Source organism: Zingiber officinale, chromosome 2B, assembly GCF_018446385.1.
Source record: "Zingiber officinale cultivar Zhangliang chromosome 2B, Zo_v1.1, whole genome shotgun sequence".
Lineage (NCBI taxonomy): Eukaryota > Viridiplantae > Streptophyta > Magnoliopsida > Zingiberales > Zingiberaceae > Zingiber > Zingiber officinale.
This window is the reverse complement of record NC_055989.1, coordinates 135277935-135292349: the sequence shown is the minus strand read 5'-3', so window position 1 is coordinate 135292349 and position 14415 is coordinate 135277935. Positions and strand designations below refer to the sequence as shown.

The window sequence follows — 14415 nt, the reverse complement described above, 5'->3', positions numbered from 1 at the left end:
AATATATAATATTTTTTTAATAGATTGAATTTTATATATACATACGTATTAGTAACTAGAGAGTAAAAATATTATAGATTTTGACTAGAGTTTTTTCATCCTTTTAATTTTTATTTATAAAAATATAAATTGGACTTGTAGAAACAAATATAATCTAGATTTTTAAATTTTTTATGGATTATTTTATTAGGATTATAAATCAATTGAATAGTCATAATGAGTTTATATCACTTGACTACTATATTTATTAGGTAATATAGAATATATTAAATGAATAAATGCAAATATTAGTAAGAAGCTTCGTATATCAATATTTATAAACTAAATTTGTGAATTAATAAATTTATTTATTTAAATTTTAATTAAGTATAATATCATATTTTTAACTTTTAATTTAAAAGTATATTAAGTTATAATAATTTATAAATTTTATATTTTAAAATTATTTATATTATATTAAAAATAATAATATAATACATTTCATTAGATCAATACTTTAAATATATGGTTAATTAGAAAAAAAAAATAAACAAACAATCAATTCATTTAGACTAACTAATACCAGTATATCTCTTTTAAAATTATGAAATAGCATATGTATTATAAAATTGAAAATCACTATTGTTATAACTTTAAAGTTAAAGAATAACTTACTATTTAAAGAGAGATAAAATGCGGTAAATGATATTATAAAATTCAAATTTTGGTGGAAAATATTCAAATGGTATTTTACATTGTTTACGGCTCCATTGCGTGTGCTCGGAGTAGGAATAGAAGTTTTGTATAAATGTATCGCCGCGTTAAGACGAGCAATTTTATACCATATATTATATCAAAAATTTAAGTATATAGAAATATTATATCAAACTATTAAATTACATGTTGAAATTTCAGTCCAATATATATTATATATAGAAATGTTTGATATTTTTCTCACCCTCAATGTAGATACTTATGGAGAGATTAAATTTAAATACAAAAAGTAACAAACAAAAAGATAACAGAAAACTACTTGATTAACCGGACTTAAGTTTGTTTGATTCGAATCAAATAACTGTTATTAGCAAGTTAAATAGAGTATCAAATATTCACAATCTCTCTCTTTATATTATAATAATAATAATAATAATAATAATAATAATTAGGTAAAAATTAAAAACAATATTTCTTTTTTTATTGAATTATCAAAAAAACATCCTTGTTCATTCCTTCAGCTTAAACTGAGAAAAGGTATTTGCTGCTTAGCTTACCGTCATTCTATAATTGAGTAAAACCTTTCATGTCGTTTATACAATTCAAAATGACTCCAAACATACATTGCCTGATGCAAAACAAAACAACAGCTTTTCAAAACAATAGTTTCTAGTCAGAGGATGGAGTACAAACAGGGTATATACAAATACAATGCTCTTACTTTCATAAAAATTAGCAAAGTTGTTACCTTTGCTTAGCCACATTCAGAGATCCTCTTCATCTGAACTGGAACTATCAACCTGCCGATCTCTTATTGCAGGAAATAATAGTTGTCGAGGACCAGGACTAGGAGGTTCTGTTGAAATGTCTCTATTTTTTTTTACTGGCCTTGAGACTTTCTTTGACGATTTCTTTACTTCTGTACATATCTTGTCCAACATGACAAGGAAATCTCTTACGATGATGAATAACCGCAATCCTTCATCTTTCGCTGCACTTCCATGAAAATAATCAGTAGTTCTCTGCACCAAGGATCTTATCCTCCTTTGTTCTTCCAACAAGAAAGTTATGGCAGATTCAGCATGTTCTACGAAGCACTCAAGGGAATGATGAAATCCACTTTCCTCTTCCAAGATTCTCATATCTTTGTTTAGAAACTCCTTAATCTCCACTAACTTGCGACCAAAACTGGCCACTGAATTAGTTGTAGCATCAATATCAAATCCTGCTGCTTTCTTGACATTATTAAGCTCACTGCTTAGACCAGAAACAGCTTCAAGGCCAATTGCATGGAGACGTTCTTCAGAATCCGCTTTAGAGTCTTCAACGGAATCATTAGAAAAGTTATAATTATTGAGGATGGACATGTATCCACTTTCTCTTGCTAGACGTGCAGCACGTCTACCTTCTGAACGGATAGTCTCTTTAACAACGAAGTGCAACAGAGTGGTTTTCTTATCTGTACCCTTAACATCTGCCAACTTCAACAGAGTGTCAAGCTTGAATGCCTCAGCACCTCCATGGAAGGTACCATCATTCATGCGGTTGCCAGTCTTAAGAACAGCTTCCAATATCTTCAAGAAGAGCCGATTGCTTCTGAGTTCAGCACAAGCTACCTAACAAAAAAAGAATATTCATGGTTATGACTTAAGTGTTCCACAATTGTGACATTCACTATACTGTACTAGTAACAAGACATTCAAATTTTTTTTCAGGTGAAAAATGGTATTCAACTAGAGACCAGATCAACCAGAAGTGTGGATCTATAACAATAAAGGAAACTCTTATGTTGACCACAATCACAGTTATAATAGCAAGGATCTATAACTCATCCAATAAGCAAACAAATTAACAAGAAAGAAATTAATGAGTCTACTCTAGCTTATGATGCAATATTTTTCTAGTTAAAGACCAACTAGGCACCGAAATTGGACTTCCATCTGAATGTTCAGGTTTGACATGGAACAAAGACAACCAAAAGCAAAGCAACAATTCAAGTTGCTTATTTGTATCAGAAAACAACAATCTGAACATGAAAGAAATATCATATTGTGGAGAATGTTATGAATTCCAACATTGGCAGTGACAAAAGCAGAACATCACTAACATGTATGATTTGTGTTAGAGATGAATTCCAATATCTGCATATAAATCATTCAAACTATTTGGACTATATTGCCACAGTTCATCAAACATAACATTCTGCACATCCTCACATTTTTTAATGAAAAACAAGATTCATAAGTATAAACAGCCTTTGACACCTGGGGATGGGTTTCTGGATCTTTAACCCATACCACGTCTAGGTATAAAGGTGGGACTGGAGAGTCACGCTGCATGCTAGTAATCCAAAACTTTGTGAATACAAACATAAACACATGGGCTCAAAGATAATACATAGCCTGAATGTAAATGCATGATCCAAACAGAAAAGTAATTGACAAATGTAAATCCATGGATTCAAAGATAACATGCTAGCCTGAATGTAAATGCATGATCCAATCTGTGAAAACAAATTAACAATAGAGAGTGAGAGAGACATAGAAAACGCCAAAAAACAAGGAGAAAGGTAATGTGATAATGACATCTAGCTTAATATCTAGAATTCCAAGACTTGCCTCTAAAATTGCAAAAGATTCATTTATGATTGAGACATCCTCATGTAGAAGAGACATGAATAGCAAGACATCCATCCTTTTATAGGCAAAAGGAATATCAATCAATTCCTTAAGGAATTGTTCTGCAGGACCTAGAAGGGACAAATCACCAGTATACAACCGAAGTTTCAGCTCTTCATCAGTGGTAGGTTGCATTCTCAGCAATGCTTGAAGAAGCGAAGTAGGAAGCTCATTTCCTGGTAGTAAAAAAACCAACAGAAAGAGCCAAGATATTAAAAGTGATTCATAATGGAGAAGTATCTATCATGTAACACGTAAAATTGAGTGTGCCAATAGTAATTGTTGAAGATCTTCTAATGATTGAAAGTTTATATAGAAATGAAATTAACCATATGAAAAATTAGAAATAGAAACAATAACAACCAAGTCTTATCCCACTAGATGGGGTCGGCTATATAGATCCTTTTACGTCATTGAGCTCTATCTCCTACTATATCATCATTTAAACTTAAATAAATTTTATCTTGTTTTATTGTTGCTTACTAAGTCGTTTTTGGTCTTCCACTTTCTCGTTTGATATACGTGTTTATCATAATTTCACCTAACTGGAACATTTATTAATCGTCTAAGTACATACTCATATTATCTTAAACGTGTCTCTCGGAATTTTTCCTCATGCAACTCTGACTTTTTCTATAACGCTCTCATTTCTTATTTTGTCCATTCTTGTATGTCCACACATCAACCTTAACATCCTCATCTCTACAATTCTCATTTTTTGCTCATGTGCTCGAGTCCCAACGTTCAGCTCCATATAACATAGCAGGTATAACTGCGGTTTTATAGAATTTTCCTTTAAGTTTTAGAGGTACTTTACGTATAAAATACCCGACGCTCTCCTCCATTTCAACTATCCTGCTTATATTCTATATAAGGCATCTCTCTCAATCCCTCCATCATTTTGCATATCTAAAGCTCTCGATTCTGAATAACTCATCATCTCCTATTTTAACAATTGTCTCATTTTGTCTAACATTACTAAACTTAAATTCCATATATTCTATTTTTATTCTACTAAGCCTAAAACATTTCCCTTCTAGTGTTTCCCGCCAAGATTCTAGTTTAGCATTTACTCATTCACGTGTTTCATCTACCAAAACAATATCATCTGCAAACAACATGCACCACGGTACTTGTCTTGAATGTGTGCGAGTTCGTCCATAATTAGTATAAAAAGATAAGGACTGAGAGTTAATCTTTGATGTAACCCTATCCTTATTAGAAATACTTCAGTTACTCCGTCTGAAGTCTTTACTCTAATCGTTACATCCTCGTACATATCCTTAATTAGTTCAATATATGTTACGCTAATACATCTCTTTTCTAAAATTCCCTATATAATTTCTCTTGGAACTCTATCATAAATTTTTTCTAAGTCAATGAATATCATTTGTAGATCTTGTTTTTGCTCCCTGGTGCAATGATAAAAGGGGGCCCCACTAGTGAGTCGAAGTAGAAGAAAAGCAATGAATGTGGAGGTCAAAGTCAAAGCAGTCAAAGGCCACGACTCGAGAAGCAAATCAATTAAGCCAAGCAGCACCTCGTATAGCCGGCCAGGCGTGACCACCCGGTCGGCCCAAACCATGTCCGAACAGCTGCTCTGGGAAAGTCCGTGATTATGGCCCATAGCCGAGTATCAACTCTACCAAGCCAATACCCTTGAACGGGAGGCGTGGCCGGTCAGACAAAGAGTAGTCCAGAAAATGGGGCAAGAGTTCGTATCACTACGCCCAAACGAGGACTATCTGACCAAGCAACGACCAATCGACCGCGTGTGAACCTGCCGACTATCTTATCATATCCTTTTGAGAGTTTGTGTCGCTGACAGCGTAGCATGTCTAGCAAACGAATCGTACTTTAGAAACTTCCAGGCTGTCACATCCAAGAGTTGCATAGTTATTTAAGGAATGGTGTCAGGGATACTTTTTGACTTCTCTTTTCCTAGGACACCTAGAAAAATATGCCTAACGCGTGCACGAACACTACAGTGATACTATAAAAGGAGGTTCCCATCTACAGACGGAGGTAGGTGCAACTTCGTTTTCTATAGGCTCTTGCTACAGTTCTCCATTTTTCTAGATCACCGGAGACTGACTTGAGCGTCGGAGGGCAACGCCGGGAACCTCTTCCCGACCCGGCACTGATACTTTTTGTGTTGCAAGCTTACGAGAAGTCTTCGCTTCGTCAACTTTCCAACCACATCCCTAGTTTGCCGCCATCTCCGTTTTCGAACAGGATCACTTCCGATATTTTTCAATTAATTGTCTAAAAAGATGTATAACTTTTATTGTCAACCTTCCAAGCAATAGAAGTTATACATCTTCTTAGACAATTAATTGAAAAATATTGGAAGAAAGAACAAGATCTACACATGATATTTATTAACTTAGAAAAAACTTATGATAGAAATCCCAAGAGAAATTATATAAAAAATTCTAGAAAAGAGAGGTGTTAGTGTAACATATGTTGAACTAATTAAGAATATATACGAGGATGTAACGACAAGTAAAGGCTTCAAGCAGAGTGACAGCTCGACTCACTAATTTGTAAGGTAGAGTAAAACGAAAGTACTATTAAAAAAAAATTAGTTAGGTTTGTGGCAATAGATAGAAGCTAACATGATTTACTTTATTAGAAGCACCTCATTTGAAATATTGCACTTTTCAATCTCTGCATTTACCAAACACAAAATTCAAACTTACCTTCCATGAGTGCTTCACTGACTTCGTGTTTTTTTATGTTCAGAGCCTTTAATGATATTGCTAGATTCTGAGACTTCTTTGGCTCAAGAAGCTGGATAAACTGAGGCGAGGGAAGACCACTAGTTGATTCCTTCTTTCCATCAACCTTTCCACCAGCAGCGTTATTGTAGCCAAATAATGATTCAATCATCTCCTCATCGAACCTGTAAATTTAGTTAAATCATTATCAAACCCCAATTTTGCAAGATTAAAGTGGAGAAACTGAATATTAAACTTACTGGAAAGAACCTGATCTTATATGAGACCAAACATTGGACTGAGAGTTTGCAAGAACTTTATCCCAAAAGAACGGCTTCAGCTTTGTTTTAGGGCCACTCTTGTCACTATCCGCATTGAGACTTGTGAAATGATTCAGCTCAAAACTTGGTGGCTGCTTAGTTCTAGAATTTCCTTGAACTTGGAGAGGAGGAAAAGCAGCATTTGGTGATGGTGGAGGTGGTTGAACAGCAGTATTTCTTTCTGGTGGTGATGGTATCTGAGCACCAGATTTTTGGTTTGGAAATGGTAGTGGTGGAGCAGAGGGTGGAGGTGCAGCCTTAGTAGCGGGAGGTATAACTGGGGGAGGGGGAGGGGGAGGGGGAGGGGGAGGGGGAGGAGGAGGAGGAGGAGGAGGAGGAGCTGAAGGTGGAGGAAGAGCAGCAGTTGGATGGTGAGGGGCACTAAGAGGAATGGTTGATCTACCAGGAGGAAGAGGAAGTGTTTTAGATCCAGAACTATTTTTAAGCCCAAAAGATTGAGTGCTTGACACTATATCAGATAGAGAAGTGCTGTTGGGATTGAAATCTTCACACAGAACATGGTCATTTTGGTTAAGTCCAACATCAGATGGCAAGCCACCAAGATTATCTGTATGATTACTCAAACCAACTTGACCAAATGACAAATTCGATAATCCTGAAATAACAAATCTTATAAATTTCTTGCTTAGAAATGCATCTCAATTAGCATGGTTGTCAACTATGTTTATCAGTATCTGACCAAAAAAACACTATGTTTATAAGAAAGTGGAATGCTTTCATACCAGAGACATTACATAGATGCAAGAGGGGTCTTTCATCTTTCCCATTTACTAAGTAGTGACGCTGTCTGCAAAATTTCCGGTAACAACAGAATATACACAGGAGGAGAATAGATGTCCCAGTCGACGATAGAACTGCTGCAATGATAACTAGTTTTGTTCTATCTTGTTGATCCCCATGTGAAGATGAAGGGATCGTAGGAGCAATTTTGGGTGGTTTTGGTGAAGAAATTGACAAAACAATTGAGTAATGATGGAGAGATGCAGAGCTTGTAGGTGCTAGATCTGGTGATTGGGATATAGCAGGAGCAGATGTTTGTTGTTCATCTGTAAGTTTAGGTGATGCACTTAGAGAAGGTGTTGAACCTGCAGCTGGAGCAGGAAATTTGCCTACATCTAGGTAGAAGTTGGGCACAGACCTTGGAGATTGATTTGTTAAATGTCTTCCATGTGCATGAAGCCAATTAGTTATTAACTCTAAGCACTCAATGTGCATGCTATTAAGTCTATAATTATCTTTAGCAAGATCCAAGTCAAATCCTCTCCTAATGAAACATTGGTTGACTGCATGCTTTACTTTTGGGTGAAGAGTGTTCACAACTTCGTAACCATACATTCTACCCTACACAAGGAAAACAAACATCTTGTAATCAAATCCAGACAGATATCCACATAGGATAATTTATGGAAAATAATTCAGTCATTGAAAAGCACTCATAAAAAATGGTGGTTCAGCAGGGGAATCAGATAAAAACATTAGCTATTTAGCAAAAACTTAGATGAATAAAAAATAGGTTAAAACAAAGATAGTCTTTTGTGTTAGAAGCCATTTAAGTTTCATCACCACTCCAGTTGATTTGCCTAAACACAATAAGAAAATTCTGAAAACTAACATTATAGTTTTCACAACTGCAATAGTCAGTTTTCACAATTGCAATAGTTGTAACATAGGAAATCACAATAATCAGAATGCTATTTTTCTAAAACAATTTAAGGAAGATAAGCAGGACCTCAAAGAGGAAAGAAAAGTCAAACTTAGTTTGTTCAGAGGAAGAATTTGCCCAAGAATTGCTTTAGATAAGCTACATGGTACCCTCTCAATAATTTACATAAATAAATCTAGATTAATTTCTTCATATTATGTCAGGTCATCACCATGTCATCAAATTAACAGTAACCAACCAACAACCAAGTCTTATTCCACTAGGTGGGGTTGGCTAAAATTAACAGTGAATATATGGAAATTAAATGAGTGATATGTTTGACACTAATTTACGAATGTTGTGAAAAGAAAATTAAAATGTTGCAATAGATTTGTCAATTAACCCCAAATGAAAATACATCCAATCATTGAGGAACAAGGAATTAACAAAAAGAAGATTATGATGTCGTATGATTTACAAGTGTATTTAGTAGGGTAGAATGGAAAGAATGAGAATGGTGCATTATGCTAAGAAATGACTCATTTCTAAAAATAGCCATAAATAAAATCAATAAACTAGAAATGCCAATCAAGCCAATTGAATTGGTTGGACTGGTTTGCTAGTGACCTAGTTGGGCCAATCAACCAAGTGAGCAGACCAAGTGGATTGACTATGTCAAATGGGTTGAGGACCAGATGAATCGGCAGTGCCAGGTGGGTATTTGATCAGGTCAAGTAAACATATAGAACCAAACATCCTAATTATCACGATCAACCTCCATGGATAGGGTAGGGGCGGTTGAACAAATTGGACCTATTAGGCCTAGTGAATCTAACGAGTTGTGCACGCCAAGTGGATCACTCAAACCGAGAATGTTGGGTGGATCCACAAAGTTAGGTGTGTCGAACAGACAATAAAGATTAGATACAGACCAAGTCATATTGATTAAAAAAAATAGATGAAGTGAAGGGGTGAAACATAAAATGAACCATTTGACTTGTTATTGTTAGTGCGATGTGATGCAGAATCTTGAGATCGCTAGAGGGGGAAGAGGTGATTAGTGCCCTGCAACAAATGTTTCTTTCTCTTGCTAATGGCCTAACAAGGACACACATCAAGATAAACAAAATCAACACATGCAAATAAAACATACCAAGATGGACGCCAATATTTACTCGGTTCACAACCCCTAGATTGCTACGTCCAAGGCCAATCCACCATGTTGCCCACTATCTTTCTCCTCTTCAATAAACGGCTAGAGATGGAGAAACCTCTTAGTACTATGATGAATGATCAATACAATGCAGTAAGAAATGGAATAATCAAGGAGAGCAACACAATATATTTCAAGTGTGCATGTGTTGTCTTCGAGCTCCTGATCCCATTTTATAGCCTCTACAATCTGATTGTTATTGCTGATGTGGCACTGCTCCAATCAACCAAAAGCTCTTCCGATCGCCCGGACCTTGTTGAGTCAGCGCATCGACCTCATCCATGAACAAATCACCTTCTATCTGCTATTGTTGACGTGGCATCCTTCCGGAGACTCGGACCCATTCCAATCGCCAAGATCATCGATCAATTTGGATCCCTGACTGTTTGACTCAAATATATGCTTTACATGTATTCCAAGAGCCCGGAACTAGTTCCGACCGCCCGGACCTCCCAAACAGCTCAACTTCAAACCTTTCAAATATAAGTATTACAAGTGCAAGTCGCCTGGAGTTCCAGTCACCCGAAATCCAATTCAGTCCTACTCAAGTCCACTACAACCGAGTCTGTCTAAGTTGAGTCTACCCTCGTCCCGAATCTAAGTCACTCAACTCGGCTCACCACAACTTACCTTAAGCATTCTTCCTCTCGGCTTCTCGTCCCTCGGATGCACTATGTCTTCCTACTCACTCCCCGTGCGTTTTTCTTGCTCCACCGAAGTATTCTTCCACCAAGCCTCTCGTCTCCCGAATGCATAAAGCCCGTTGGCTCACGCCCTGTGTCATCCTTCTCGCATGCTTGCATCCTCTACACCAAGTTCAATCGTCTTTGATACTCCTTGTCCTTCTAATCTCTTAGGTGTCCCATACCACCCTTTATCGTACACACCAGACCCTAAGTCATTGGAAACTCTTGTGTGTTCACCTAACTCCATGCACACTTAGACACACATAAAAAGTCAAAGCAAGGTCTAACTTAAACTATTTGACCAAAAATCAAAATTGTGGTCAACGCCACTTGGGTTACCAACAATCTCCCCCTCAATTGCTTGGGATACTAATAGTTATAGCATTCCATTATTGCAACCAAACAAAGTAGTGGAATGAATCATTACTTTTCCATTTTATTCGATTTCAATTCCTAATTTTATTCTGATTCTTTTCCTTTTTGTTCTACTGTACCAAATGTACCCTTAACTCCTCGATTATTCGACAAAGAATTAATCTCACAAACATGGAAGAATAAAGACACCGGCATCATATTTAAAAACTAATAATCTACCACTCAAAAATTTATAATTATTCAATTTAACAATTAAGGTTCATGTGCACCTAAAAAAAATCCACTTTTTTTAGGTTGATAATAACTTGCCAATCAAGCATCGTTTTAGAAGTTGGACATATTTGTTAGGACCATGAGATGCAATTAAAGGGAAAGGGACAGTGGGAGGAGGGGGAATAGACACTCACTTTTCTTTGCATGCTTGTGACTACAATTCGTTAGTACATAGCGGACAACATAAATATAACGACCACAATACACACAAAAAATGCACAAAGACGCTGATATGCGTAGTTCAATAGCCTCTGACTCCTACTTTATGGTCTATTCGTTGATGGATCACTCCCAAAATGCCTTTATATCACCTTCTCAAATACCCTCCAAAGATGAAGAAACAACCTTAAACTTACAACAAGATGAGGATACAAGTGATTAAAAAAATAAATACAAAGAAAGGATTACGATAATGGAGTTTGCTTTGACTTACTTTTTTCACTTCGAATTTGCCCAAGAATGCAACAGCACTCACTCAAGAACTAATGCCAAATTCTCCAAGCAATCCCCTTTTATTGAACTCTAGTTGTTTCCTGCAATCTACTTGAACAATCGACTAAAGCAATCAGTCGAATGGATTTGAATGTATTAGACTGCTACGCTCCACAATGACTACTTGAGTCAATTGGTCAACTGATCCACTATAACATCTGGGAATTCGACAGTTGACATGCAAACCTTATCCGATCAACGACTCTTTCTAGCTTTTCATCTCGTCGTGTCAGGAGACCCTAGGACTTCCTCGTCTACCTAAGTCGACCATAACTTGCCAAGACTTCTAATGCCTAGAGACTATGTTTCTGAAACTTCATCCTTTGCCTATTACCGATCAACTTGGACCTACTAGGACTTCCATTGCCTAGAGACCTAGCCCTTTAAGATTTTATCCATTTCTTGGCTCACTAAGACTTCCACTTGTTAAATCTCAAGTCAACCTTAATATACCAAACTACCATTTGACCTCCTAGGGCTTCCACACCCAACCTCAGGTCAACCTTAAGCTGTCAAAACTTTCACTTGCCCAATCTCAGGTTAACTTTGACCTTGTATAGCTTCAAGTCAACTTTGACCGATAAGGACTTACACTTACCCAACCTTAGGTTAACTTTAACATGCCAAGATTTTTATGTGCCTAGAAGTCACTTCTCTAAAATTTTCATTTGTCTGGCATCCAGTCAGCCTTGACCTTCCAAGACTTCATCACCTGCCAAGCATTCCATCCTTCTTGACTAGATTGGACTTTTATCACTTGTCAGGCATCCAATCCACTTTAAGTTGCCTAGACTTCCATCACTTATTAGACATCCTGTCAACCTTGATTTGCTTAGACTTTCAATGTCAAATCTTGTTTAACTTTCATCTTGTAACTCCTTGTTAAACTTTTTGGATGTCAACTCCCTATTGAATTTTCTAATTTGCCAACTCGAATTTTTGGCTGGCAACTCCCTATTGAATTTTCTAATCTATCAACTCCCTGTTGAACTTTTGATCTATCAACATCTATTGGAGTTTCTGTATGTCAATATCTGTTGAACTTCTCAATTGTCAATTCTCTATTAGGCTTTCCAACTACCAATTCCTTATTGAACTTTTCATCTACCAACATATGTTAAACTTTTCATTGCCAACACCTATCAATATTCTCCATTGCAAATGTTTGGTTGACCTTGACACATTTGGTCTTCATCTATCTTGATGGACCAGTACAACTTAAATTACCTTCAATCATATTACCCACAATGTAATTGCATCAACATATTGTCTACACAAATTGTCCAAACACCAAAACACAACCCCGTCCATCAGGACTAAGCTACCTGATTGCATCAAAAATATTTGTCTAGCTAAAAATTTAAGCAAAAGAATTATACAAGTCTTGACTCACTAATAGGTTTGCAGTGCAGACGTAAAAGGATTAGCCAAATAGAGAAACTCAAAGGATGAATATAAAGAACCCCATACCGTGTATTCGTGCAGCAGAGGATAATCTATCAGCATAGAATCAGTCATTTTCAACGACAAGTCCGCGGCCACCAGTTTCCCTTCTGATCCGTGCATCAGCAAACCATGAGCGAGAAAAAGATAAACGATCACGATCACGAACGTTTCTACAACCATCGTCCTGTGAATCAATCTCGCGCCAACGATCTATCAATTTCATCGAATCCGTAGCTCCAACTAAAGCTGAAATCGGCTCCCAGCACAATCACAAGTGTCCCTCCAGAAAACACCTTCAAATCCCGCCGAATAGTATCCAACGACTAGGCTGGCAAAAAATTTCGTCCATCGAAGTCATTGTCAGGGCATTCAAGTGACCTTTTTCAACGCCGAAAATCCCGGAAAATATCGAGAAAAAGGTAGCCTCCTTCCCGGACCGGCATGGCGGCGGCAAAATCACCAGACGGACAATGCAATCGAGATCTAGGGTTCTGGAATGTGCCATTTTAAGTTTTGGATTAAAATTTAAAACAGATATTTATAGATACTCATCATCACCCCCCTCATTTTTTTATATTATTTAATTGTTTGAATTGTCTTTTCTAATTATTCTATTTCCAATTTTCTTTCCAAACAAAACAAAGTCTTTTTTTGGAAAATCAAATTTGCATTTTTTTAAAAAATATATATATTTCCTTATGAAATGATATGGACAAAAAGATAAATAAATGGATAAATATTATTCAAACCATCATTTTATTTATTCATTCATCCTCTTTTTAGTTATCTATTTAGTCGAGATGATAAATGAAAGGAATGATTTTTATCTGATGGAATAATTAAGTTAAATGATATAAAACTTAAAATTTTAAGCAGCGCATTGTATTTCCATATCATTTTTTTTTCATTGGATAATTTATTCATCTGAAATTTTAGTAAGGATTAATTTTGACCATTGTTAAAATGGAAAAATACATTATACATCCACTATCAATCAATATAGATGCATACACGTCAAAAGATGTAAAGATTGTGGATCCGCCGACCCTCGATGTGGCTGACGACGGGATTCGAGAACGCGTCGGCAGGTGGTGGAATGGACGGCTTCGTTTCCCCACGACACACTCTGTTCATTCTTTATGCTACGTTTAATGGAGAGAGCGGAATCAAAAAAAAAAACTAAGGAAAGTTTCGGCCCCGTTCATTCTTTATGTTATGTTTAATTGGACAGCGGATTTAAAAATTAAGAATTGGTAATGAAAAATTTTTAATCATTTGAAACAAAATGAATTATTAATCTTTTCAGTTGTTTAGTTATTATAAAACAACGGACTGATGGATAAATCAATCCGCTGTAACATATTTTTTATATCCAAAATTGAATGAAACGTCACTTTCCATTCTTTCTTCCTCGTCGCAAGCCCGGCAGCGAGCCACGGGCAGCTCATGGCCGCCTCGAGCAAACGCGCTCACCGGAAGCAATGGGGACAACCCGATAGTCCTTCGTTCTCCTTTCTTCCGTCTAGTTTCTTTTGTTTTCTCTTGACTCTTTCCTTCAGTTTCTTCCTTTCTTTCATTTCTCATTCACGATTAGTGTTTTGTAATATTAAAAATTGTTATCTAAGATTTTTTTTTTATGTTATTATTGAAATATCTCCTCTCTATAAGAAAAAAAAAATGAACCCACCAGTCCAATTGCACTTCAACTCCGTTTAATTTTGATTTTACCTAGTTTGTAAAAATCAAAGTGTCTTTTGTAAATATAAATTAAGAAAAAATTTGACGAATAAATGTATAAAAATATTTCAAATTACGTCTAATCCTATTGTAAAGCTGGAGAGCTGGCACGCTGATGA

At 36.1% G+C, this 14415-nt stretch overlaps 1 protein-coding gene across 2 annotated transcripts; it reads right to left on the bottom strand.

The window, feature by feature from the left end:
- Nucleotides 1–1216: 1216 nt before the first annotated feature.
- LOC122047382 (formin-like protein 5) lies at nucleotides 1217–13061 on the bottom strand. Of its 2 annotated transcripts, none has more exons than XM_042608630.1 (6): nucleotides 12584–13061; nucleotides 7155–7773; nucleotides 6352–7027; nucleotides 6074–6276; nucleotides 3312–3547; nucleotides 1217–2309 (listed from the first exon to the last, which is right to left on the bottom strand). In XM_042608630.1, exons 1-6 carry the CDS (start codon nucleotides 12737–12739, stop codon nucleotides 1458–1460), a joined length of 2742 nt encoding a protein of 913 aa, XP_042464564.1. In that variant the 5' UTR covers nucleotides 12740–13061; the 3' UTR covers nucleotides 1217–1457. The 2 variants fall into 2 exon arrangements, with proteins under 2 accessions (XP_042464564.1, XP_042464565.1); XM_042608631.1 differs by having other exon boundaries at nucleotides 7155–7768; nucleotides 12584–12719.
- Between the last annotated feature and the right edge of the window lie 1354 nt (nucleotides 13062–14415).

Excerpts from the sequence above, each read along its gene's own strand:
- LOC122047382 (XM_042608630.1), bottom strand. The coding sequence starts at position 12,739 with ATGGTTGTAGAAACGTTCGTGATCGTGATCGTTTATCTTTTTCTCGCT. Across the intron at positions 7,028-7,154 it reads GCATCTATGTAATGTCTCTG|GATTATCGAATTTGTCATTT; the intron begins GTATGAAAGCAT and ends TTGTTATTTCAG. Across the intron at positions 3,548-6,073 it reads CAGTGAAGCACTCATGGAAG|GAAATGAGCTTCCTACTTCG; the intron begins GTAAGTTTGAAT and ends TTTTACTACCAG.